Source organism: Zootoca vivipara, chromosome 7 (assembly GCF_963506605.1).
Source record: "Zootoca vivipara chromosome 7, rZooViv1.1, whole genome shotgun sequence".
Lineage (NCBI taxonomy): Eukaryota > Metazoa > Chordata > Lepidosauria > Squamata > Lacertidae > Zootoca > Zootoca vivipara.
This window is the reverse complement of record NC_083282.1, coordinates 91,945,964-91,957,013: the sequence shown is the minus strand read 5'-3', so window position 1 is coordinate 91,957,013 and position 11,050 is coordinate 91,945,964. Positions and strand designations below refer to the sequence as shown.

Genomic DNA, 11,050 nt, shown 5'->3' with positions numbered 1-11,050 from the left:
GCAAGCTCCACGCTGCTTTTTTGAGTAGCGCAGGGCTTGCGTCTGCCCACCACCTCAGCCGCCCTACAGCTGAGGGGAAGGCTGCGGAGAGGCTCCACGCAGTGCGCCCTGCCTTGGCTCGCCCCGCCCCCATTGGCAGCTCGCCCTGCCCCCATGGGTGGCTCACTCCACCCCAGGCTGCAGGGTGCATGCACCACCCCGGGCACCCGAGCGGCTAGCTACACCGCTGTAGCCAGGAAGCTGTTTTTGTTGCCATTCCACATTTGTTAATCTTGCCTCTTGCTGCTACAGAGGCGCCCGTATTAGATGCCCATGTTCTTCCTTTGAGAAGCGCCAATGGATTGTGGCGCACCATTTGCCTTTCAGCCAATCAGGAGGCCTCTCTGCTCAGCTCCCACCTTCTTGCCTTTGCAAGCCCATCAGAGGTATGGGATGTAACCGGGGGGAGGGGAGGGGGGCTTTATGCCACTCTTGTAGCAGAAATATAATAGTGCATCCATTTCCCCCTTGATTGAGGAGTTTGTCTTTCCAAATGTGTGTTAGTAAGAATGGCAGCTGCTGCCATAAATTTAGGAGCGCTCTATTTTAAAGTTCTAATTTATCCTATTTATGCTATTTATTGTTTAAGAAGAATGGGTGGGTGAAACGTTGGGGGTTTCTTTGCATGCATCCTAGCAAGCAGGACATCGATGGCAGAAGCAGGTTGCAGCTACACCATTGTCACAGAAGCTGAAGGCATATTGTAGCTCTGTGGCGGCAGCAGCTGTTTTCAGAGTGGGGGAATCCATTTGTAAGGAGGAATCGCCGATTTACTTTGACCTGTGTTAGAGATGGTTGTTGGATGATGGGAACTGAACTTTGAATATTCACATGCATCAAAATATACCCTATTTCATTGCGCTGTGGCTCCTAAGGTTAGCCAGATGCTGCCCCTGGGATGGGGGGGGGGACTGAAAGAGAATGCAGGGCTTCCTCAGATGACCTGTTTATTGAACATGTGTCCTGACTTGCTTGCACAAAGCTTATGGGGAAAGGTAGATTGTACGCAGTCTCTACAGAGCAATCTGAATTGTTTGTGGTGAGGCTATATGACATGAGCATTCGTCCTGCATTCATCCTCATCTGCTTGTGGGAATATTTACATCTCCATGTGTTAGCTCATACCACACTTTTCACAGCATTTCGCCATTACTTCCCGAAGTGCAAACTGTTTGCTTTTAAAGCGCATTTGTCGCGCTAAGGTGGCAAGAGCGCTTTAATCCACCTTAACTGCGCAAACCGAAATTTCTGGTATGCACTAGAACTCTTCCTGCAAAATAGTGACAGTGTGGAGGCAGCTAAAAGTCACCTAGGCAGCTCGCCACAGAGGCAATATTTCAGACGGAGATTTCCTGATGGCCAGCTCTCTCTCACAGCCAATATCTGGCACCAGTTTTCTCAAACGAAAAGCAGGACAAAATAAATGCGGGCCTGCTCTGGGAACCAAAGTCTTTCTCAAACAACCATCAGTTCTCTCCCTAGCCATCATCTCCAGCCTAAAACAAGAGTTAAGAACCAGGAGGGGGCAACTCCTCATTAAATGACATTTATATTTTGCTGATATAGTGATGGATTTTTTAATGGAAAAAAGGTAGGCGGGCACAGAACTCTACACTCAGCCGAATGAGTAGAAGCCATGCGGGAAGTAGAATGTTTCAGAAGATAATTTTTCAGTGCTGTTGCCCCCTTCGGAACAGACTGTGTTTTGGGCTGTGCAAGACCTGTTCAAAGGCAACATTGTTCCATCATGTCTTCTTCCTCACTGATGAGAAACGTCGGCTCTTCTGTGGGCTGCAATTCCAGGTGATGGGAAGCAACAGCCGTTTCTATGCAAACTCTCCAGGTGAACGTTGCATCTCCAGCCTCTGCCATTTTGCATGTGCTTAAAACTTTTCGGCGCTGCTGACAACAGTACATAAATAACATCGTGTCTTCCAGATATGGACATATAAGTCTCTGGGGAAAGGGAAAGGCCCCCCAAAAATGAATGTGACAAAAGATTCATCTGCTTTTTGTGACACCTCCGATTTTCTACCTCTGACCCAATGAGCCATCTTGCAGGACAACGGATACATCTCGGCAACGGTCACCTCAGTTGCCCAAGAAAACTGTTCTATTTGTTGTTAGAAGAGGTGCGCCAAATGCCACAACCATCAACACATCCCCTCCACCTTTGGAATGCAGCCTTCTTCCACAAGCCACAAATCCCATACATTCTCCTGGGGTTCTAACCTCCGCTGGTGAGCCAAAACACATTAATGCATCACAAGAGGGTTAAAGTGGGGGGTATCTAATAATCAAAGGCTCCCGTGAGCTCAAAGAATCCAGGTTGCCTCTTTTCTCTGCGTGAGTCTCTGCCCCAAGAGCACTTGGAGCTGCACTCAGACCGGTGACTTTATATGGGAAGGGGAACATCGCCCCTCTGAGGGAAAAGGAACCCTGTTACATGCTCAAAAAAAGCAAACACTTTTGAGGGTGTGTGTAAAAAACAAACAAACCATGTGCTTCCAATTTTAATTCAGGGGAAAAGTGTGCCTCAGCTACCCAAAGTTTGAAAATGACCGTTCTGTAGGAGCAGGAATGTGTGAATGGTGGAAAAGCAGTTTTGCTACAATTCGAACTTGATATGTTCACTTGAGACATGGTTTGTTCTCCTCTCTCTGCCCCACAGAGCTGCTTCTCCCCATCTCTGCCCCACCACAGGTCTTGCTTCCCCCCCCCAGGTTTCTTCCCCCCCTTCCAACAACAGCAGCAGCAGCACACAAGGGTTTTGCTCCCCCAGCAGCTCACTACACACTGACTGGGAGGGAATCTTTGGTGCAGGCTGGCCGTACTGTATGGGTTACGGGGACCGCGATACAGGCATTATCCTACCTTTTTCCTCCTCTTAGGGCTTGGGCAAGTCTTACCTGTTCCCACCAAGGAGTGGGGAAAGGCTGTATACAATAATCATTTGCAATTTCCCCAGCGGGGCACAAATAGCACAACTTAAAACATGCAGAGGCTCAAGCTACTGCTAATGTCTTCTTAGGTGCCATGGCGACACTTTTGGAATTCTGCACATTGCTTCAGCACCACCATATTCCTCTGCTTGCACATGCACACTCAAAGCAGCATCCATGTGATGGATACATTATTTCATCATAGCTATCATTTCGTTACAAAAAACGAACAAACCCCACCTCCCTCTGACATGAGCAACAAGCAGCAGAAAGCTTCTTCCTGCAAACGAAGGTTTCCTGGTTTCTTGCCTGTTGCTTTTTGCACTGGGAACGATCAAGGTCAACCCAGATCCTCGTCAGTGTTTATACTGTAAATAAGATAAGACAGCAATAATTTTCTCTGCATGATAGAGTTTGTTTGTTTTTCCTGCCAGATTTTGAACTGGACAGATCACAGGGAAGAGACACAAATCTCCCCCCAGATGAAACTACCTGCAGTATTGTAAAACGCATTTCAGGGATAATAAAAAAGGGCCTTCTTCTGCTACAGAATTGTGTTGTTTGTGTTTGAATTGGTAGAGTTGGGGGGGGGGAGAGAGCAGGGGCAAGCACAAAGCTCTGTACATATTTATTCTGATTATTGCTGTCCCACCATTAGCACAACCAAGAGGGCAACTTACAACCGAATCAAGGAAGTTTAAAAAGCATTCATGAAATAACACAGGCCTTAAAATACAGCAAAACAACTCTTCAAATAATTCAGTTTATTAATAGCTGCAGCAACTAATCCAGGGGTCAGCAAACTTTTTCAGCAGGTGGCTGGTCCACTGTCCCTCAGACCTTCTGGGGGACCGGACTATATTTTTTTTGGGGGGGGGATGAACGAATTCCTATGCCCCACAAATAACCCAGAGATGCATTTTAAATAAAAGGACACATTCTACTCATGTAAAAAAACAATGATTCCCAGACCGTCCGCGGGCTGGATTGAGAAGGCGATTGGGCTGGATCCGGCCCCGGGGCCTTAGTTTGCCTACCCATGGACTATCCCTTTGTCTAAGCAGGCCTCTCCCTCCTCCAAACAGATGTTGAAAAGGGGGGTCTTTGTTGTTGTTGTTTAGTCGTGTCCGACTCTTCGTGACCCCATGGACCAGAGCACGCCAGGCACTCCTGTCTTCCACTGCCTCCCGCAGTTTGGTCAAACTCATGTTCGTAGCTTCGAGAACACTGTCCAACCATCTCGTCCTCTGTCGTCCCCTTCTCCTTGTGCCCTCCATCTTTCCCAACATCAGGGCCTTTTCCAGGGAGTCTTCCCTTCTCATGAGGTGGCCAAAGTATTGGAGCCTCAGCTTCAAGTTACGTGTGTCATCCTAACACTGAATCCGAGCTGGGACGTTGGAAAATCCAGGACAGATCTGTTTAGCGGCAGAACTCCTTGCTACATGAGGCCCTGACGGCCACCAACCTTGTTGTTGTTTAGTCGTGTCTGACTCTTTGTGACCCCATGGACCAGAGCACGCCAGGCACTCCTGTCTTCCACTGCCTCCCGTAGTTTGGTCAGACTCATGTGGGTCTTTACCAATCACCGAAAGCTATAGACACAGGGCCAGGCACACCTAAGGAGACTCAAATGCGAGGAAGCACCACTGAAAAGGCCCAAGACGCAGGCCAGCCCAAGAGGGCGAGACTTTTGCTTACCGAAAGCTGGCCCCAGACCAGGGAGGATCACATCAGTTATCCCACCCTTGTCACATCTCCTTTGCTGAAAAGACCACCTGTTTTTAAAAGAATAGACTCATGCTTCAGAAAACCCAAATGTTCCCTTTCAGAACAAAAATTGCACCCACCACCTAGGGGTGTGGGCTGACTTGGTTTCGGTTACAAAACCCTGCAAAGTACATTGCCCAATTTATGGTGCAGCATACATCCTCGGGAAGAACACCAGGATAGCTTGACTTCTTTCCAAGCAGATCCAAATTCCCCTATCACCCCACTCCCGCAAATCCACCTTCCCAGCTGCATTATGTTCTCATTATGGAGATTTTGGATCCCTCAAAGTCTTCTACACAGTTTGTCCCCAGCAACCAGCTTCAACCTATAGACAGAGGTTCTTTCAACGTGATCTATCTCTCCCCCCTCCCTCCCCCCCAAAACTTGTATAGTTCTTCCATAACAATCCTTCAGCAAAAAGGTATTTTGAAGGTTAAACATTTGTAATACCAGCTAGACCTCTTGACTAATAGGGGAAATCTTTAGATGAACAAGCAACCACCGTGTTTGGCCCTCGTTCTTAGTGATAAAAAGGAAGCATAATGCAATAGTCTGATGTCGTGAAAGGGGCCAACCATCTTTGTAAAACCAGGAAGCACATAAAACATGACATTTACCCACCTAATGCTGTTAAAATTGAGGAAGTCCCTAAAGACTGAAGCCTAAGGGAAAGATTAAGAAACTTCAAACAGCGCGGATTTATGTTGCAGGCAAAAGGGGGAGACACAATAAATATCACAAGGTGCACTTTGGAAAGGGGGGCGGGAATTTAAGCACCATGGATCCAGGGCAGGGAAGATTTCAATACTCTGCTCCAACCCCTGCCACTCGGCTCCAGATCAAGACCCAGACCTTAGAGGGCTGAAAAGATTGTGGTGCCCACCCCACATATATGTAATTCGAATTAAAAAAATACTAAACCGCAAAATAATTTTTATTTTTTTGAAATGGCACAAAGCTCACAGGTATGCTGAAGTGCGCGTCCAAACATGTCCTTTGCAATACAGGACCGGATCTGATCTCCTCGCATTATTTCAATCTATGTTAGTAGGGTGCCCCCTGCCCAGCTGGGGGGGGGGGGATAAGCGTAAAAAGAGAGGATAAAAATGCGGGGAGGGGTGTAAGGAAGACTAACAAACCCCTGATTTTCCCCAGGATGGCTAATTGCATGGGCGTAGCCAAGGGGGCGGCAGGGGGGCAACTGCGCCCCTAGATCAATAGAAATACTTAACTGACCAATCACGTCGGTTCTGCCCCCCAAAAACCCCCAAAAGTCCTGTCCCATCAGTGCCAGATTTACATACTGTATAAGCAAAACAAGCTATAGCTTACTTTAAAAGGGGAAAAACCTGGATGTACATTTCCAAAATACTGTATAAGATAAAAAAACAAATAAAATAAAGCCTATACACAGCAACAGTGTTTAGTGTTGTGTAGGCTCCTATTTGTTATGTGCAAATGGCTTTAGGGCCATAAATTACCATATAGCATATATTCAACACAAAAACAGCTGGACATATAAAGGACCCTATTACCTTCAGTAGCTTAGGGTCTCATCCAACCTAAATCCGGCCCTGATCACCGCATTTATTTTTGGCGACTCTGCTTTGTGAGACCTAACCACGTGTTTACTCTGCCCATTGGGCGATCCAGCCCCGATGCCACAGAGCTACGATTCTTTCCAGAGTGGTCTCTAACAACCATCAGTCCCTCTTCCCAAAAGGATCAGCAGAAGAAAGTTTCGGCAGCCGAAAGCGACCCGCCTGCCCCTCCTGGGGGACAAGGGCCGGGGCTCTCCCCGAGCCCCCGTACGAAGGAATTCCCCCTGGCCCTTCCGCCCACCCGGTTCCCTCAGGACGAGTGGAAACCGGTTCCGGGGCTGCTGATCCCCGGTCCAGATCGAGCCGCAGCTGCTTCCGCGCCCCGCTTCCTCCTTTGCCGACTTTTCTGCTGCCTCATCGTGACTCAGCCAAAAAAAATTATGAACCAGCCCAGGAAAAGCGCTTGCCCACGTGCGCGTGTGAGTCATCCGGAGGGGACGCTTCCATTGGGGACAAGCGGGGGGAACGGACGTCGGGATCCTGCGGGGATCCCGGCTCTCTTGCAAGCCCGGCATCGGGGATCGGGTTCACAAGGCGTTCTGAAGCCCAAGCAAGTGGAGGGTGGGGGGTGTCTGTGGCTCCTCCTCCTGCTCTTCCTCTTATTTTTTTTCTCTCTCTCTCCCACCCCCACGGCCCAGCGGTGGTGAGATCCGGTGCAAGCCCTCCGGACGGCGTTATAAGAAGCCCCGGGATGTGGGGAGTGAGATCGCGAGCTTGGAGGGAGCTGCTGGGGGTGGATCTGGGAAGGCGGAGGCGGTGCTGCGGGGCCGAAAACGTCGCCAACATGGCGAGCGAAGGGCGCAGCATCCATTCGGACAACATCGCCGCGGTCCACGAGGTGCCCATGAAGGTGATCATCCGACCCATCCCTCCCGCCTTGGAGGAAGGCAAGGTGGAGAGCCTCATGAGGGCCATCCAGGTACGGCTTCAGGCAAAAAGCACACAAGGAGAGAGACTCAGGGGTCAACCTGATCTTCGCACTTGTCGTAGTGCCGGATTTACGTATAAGCTAAACAAGCTATACGCTTAGGGCAAGCATAGGCAAACCCGGCCCTCCAGATGTTTTGGAACTACAACTCCCATGATCCCTAGCTAACAGGACCAGTGGTCAGGGATGATGGGAATTGTAGTCCCAAAACATCTGGAGGGGCGAGTTTGCCTTTGCCTGACTTAGGGCCCCACTCTCTTGGGGGGAGATTTAAAGGGAAAAAACAACTGGATGTACATTTCCGAAATATAAGATAAGCTGAAACAATTACTTTTGATAAAATAGATATTTTATTATGTGCAAGTGGCTTTAGATACCATATAGCATATATTCAAGCATATATACCATATAGCATATATTCAAGACTCAGTCGGGAGAGCATGAGACTCTTAATCTCAGAGACTACTGCCATGCTCTCTACGTGGGGCTACCTTTGAATGTGACCCGGAAACTACAACTAATCCAGAATGCGGCAGCTAAACTGGTGACTGGAAGCAGCTGCTAGGACCATATAACTCTGGTCCTGAAAGACCTACATTGGCTCCCAGTGCGTCTCTGAGCACAATTCAAAGTGTTGGTGCTGATCTTTAAAGCCCTAAATGGCCTCGGTCCAGTATACCTGAAGGAGCGTCTACACCCCCATCGTTCAGCCCAGACACTGAGGTCCGGCTCTGAGGGCCTTCTGGCAGTTTCCTCCCTGTGAGAAGTGAAGTTACAGGCAGAGGGCCTTCTTGGTGGTGGCGCCCACCCTGTGGAACGCCCTCCCATCAGATGTCGGAGAAATAAACAACTCTGACTTTTAAAAGACATCTGAAGGCAGTCCTGTTAAGGGAAGTTTTTAATGTTCGATCTTTTATCGTGTTTTAAAGTTCTTCAGAAGCATCACTGTCTCTAGATGGGGAGGCAGATCAAAGCCACCATGGCTAGTAGTAGCTATGATAGCTATCTCCTTCGTGAATTTGTGTAACCCTTTTCCAAAGCCATTTTGATTTGTGGTCGTCACTGCCTCTTGTGGGAGTGAGTTCCGTAGTTTAACTTTGCACTGCGTGGAAAAGTGCTTCCTTTAATCAGTCGTGAATCTTCTAATGTTCAGCTTCATTAGAGGCCCATTGGGTCTGAGGTGATTTAAGGGCAGAACCATGCCATTTCAGAGCACATTTAAAGCACTGCTCCAAAATCCCCCGGGAATTGTAGTTTGTTCATGGTGCCTGGGAATTCATAGAATCATAGAGTTGGAAGAGACCACAAGGGCCATCCAGTCCAACCCCCTGCCGAGCAGGAAACACCATCAAAGCATTCTTGACATATGCCTGTCAAGCCTCTGCTTAAAGACCCCCAAAGAAGGAGACGCCACCACACTCCTTGGCAGCAAATTCCACTGCCGAACAGCTCTTACTGTCAGGAAGTTCTTCCTAATGTTTAGGTGGAATCTTCTTTCTTGAAGTTTGAATCCATTGCTCCGTGTCCGCTTCTCTGGAGCAGCAGAAAACAACCTTTCTCCCTCCTCCTTTTATATATTTGAACATGGCTATCATATCACCCCTTAACCTTCTCTTCTCCAGGCTAAACATTGTAGTTCTGGGAGGTGGAAACAACAGTATGGGGGTTGGATCTACCCTAAGACAGCTTCCTTTTAAAAAAAATATTTACCTTATTTATGAATCACCTTTTTCTCCATCTCTCGCCCTCCGATTCCTAGGAAGAAGCTGACCGTGTGCCCCCGATAGATGTTCTCTGGGTCAAAGGCCGAGAAGGGGGCGACTACTTCTACTCATTTGGAGGGTGTCACCGTTACGCGGCCTACAAGCGCCTGGGCAAAGAGACCATCCCAGCTAAAATAATCCGCTCCACCATCAGCGACTTGCGCACTTACCTGGGTTCCTCCCTGCCTGATTTGCGGTAGGGATGCTCTTGGGACCTAGTGGTCTTCGCAAGGCTGCGATGCTGTGAGCTTCACAGGCAGAACCACCAATGCTTCTGAATACCAGGAGGGGAGAGTTGCTCTTGTGTTCGAATCCTGCTTGCGGGTTTCCCACAGGCGTCTGGTTGGCCCCTGTGAGAACAGGATTCTGGACTAGGTGGGCCATCGGCCTCATCCAGCCACGCTCTTCTTAGTACGGTCCTCAAGGAGATGCGCTTTGCTCTCAGGATGGCAGGCTTCCGATAAGGAGACTGTTGAATCGCAGGCACTGTTTTTTTACTTCAGGGAATTTCTCCTCTTTATCCATCTGGCTTTTGTATCTTTTTAAAAAATGTGGTTTTTTTTATATCGTAAAACACTTTTTATGGACTTTTCACAATAGGCTTCAAAAAGATTGAAAAGAAGCATATAAACAAATAAAGGAAAATGTCTCAGAAGTGATTTTTTTTTTTTAAATTGCTTAATTCTGTTTTAAAAGTTGCCGCCTTGAGGGTCTCTTGACTGGGAGATGGGATCGAGATGCGTAACTTATGTGAAAAGATTTTGCCCACCCTGTCAGGCCTTGTTGCTCCCATTAGGAGTTTAGCAGGGAAAGAAGGGGGTGGTATAACCATGGAGGCTTTTATCATTTATTTTTATTACGTTTATATTTCACCCTTCCTCCAAGGAGCCAAAGCTTATGCGCATGGATTCACTACTCCTCTCCATTTTGTGCTTTTACAACAGGCGCCCCCAAACTTGGCTCTCCAGACTACAATTCCCATCATCCCTGACCACTGGTCCTGTTAGCTAGGGATGATGGGAGTTGTAGTCCCAAAATATCTGGAGGACCGAGTTTGGGGGTGCCTGCTTTACAACAACCCTGTGAGGTAGGTTAGGCTGTGAGGCAGCGACTGGCCCAAGGTCACCCAGTGAGCTTTGAACCCTAGTTTGCCAGGCCACTCTAACCACTACACAACACTACATCCCTGGCTATAGGCTTACCTGCTGGCAACCCATGTTGGCTGCTCCATGGGATTGTGGGAAATTCAAAATGGAGAGCAGCTTTCCAGCACTGCTACTTCTGCCGCTATCAGAAAACCGCATGGACTAGGCAGGCAGAGGGGCAGAGTTCAGGCACCAGTGGACCCTCCCAGTGTGTTTGGGCCCTGGCAACTTCCAGGTGTTGCTTCCACACCTGGCTTCATTGCCCTGCCCTGCCTTGGCTTACTGGCTAAATCAGGCATCCCCAAACTGCGGCCCTCCAGATGTTTTGGCCTACAACTCCCATGATCCCTAGCTAACAGGACCAGTGGTCAGGGAAGATGGGAATTGTAGTCCAAAACATCTGGAGGGCCGAAGTTTGGGGATGCCTGGGCTAAATCTATTCCTGCTCCCGAGATTGGCCTGTTCTGCAATCTTGCTAGCTCCTATTCAGAAGCGGCAGGAAGCAAAATAACTCCTGCACAAATCAAAGCTGTGCATTCCCGCATTTGTGAAAACTCGTACCTTTTAGTGTCGAGTTTAATTTATCCTTTGGAACTCCCTGCTTATTGACATCAGGCTTCACTGCTCTTTTTGGCACCTGCAAAAAACAAGATTTTTTAGACCAGGCTTCATAGATAATTAAAAAGCTGGTGTAAGTTTTCATCTCTGTTTTGTTCATTTTAACAATTAGAAAGTTTTAGATTCTTACTCATTTTTGGTATCAATAATTTTATCATCTTTTTTTGTAAACTGCTTTGAGGGTTGTTGTTTTTACAATCAAACAGTATATAAATTCTCTGAAATAATACATTTAAAGTACACG

General features: G+C 48.1%; 1 protein-coding gene across 1 annotated transcript; it reads left to right on the top strand.

Annotated features, from left to right (window-relative positions):
• The first annotated feature begins 6,817 nt into the window (after positions 1-6,817).
• Positions 6,818-9,723, top strand: SRXN1 (sulfiredoxin 1). Its single transcript, XM_035123292.2, has 2 exons — positions 6,818-7,271; positions 9,040-9,723. The coding sequence occupies exons 1-2, from the start codon at positions 7,044-7,046 to the stop codon at positions 9,241-9,243; spliced, it is 432 nt and encodes a 143-aa protein (XP_034979183.2). The 5' UTR covers positions 6,818-7,043; the 3' UTR covers positions 9,244-9,723.
• The last annotated feature ends 1,327 nt before the right edge of the window (positions 9,724-11,050 follow it).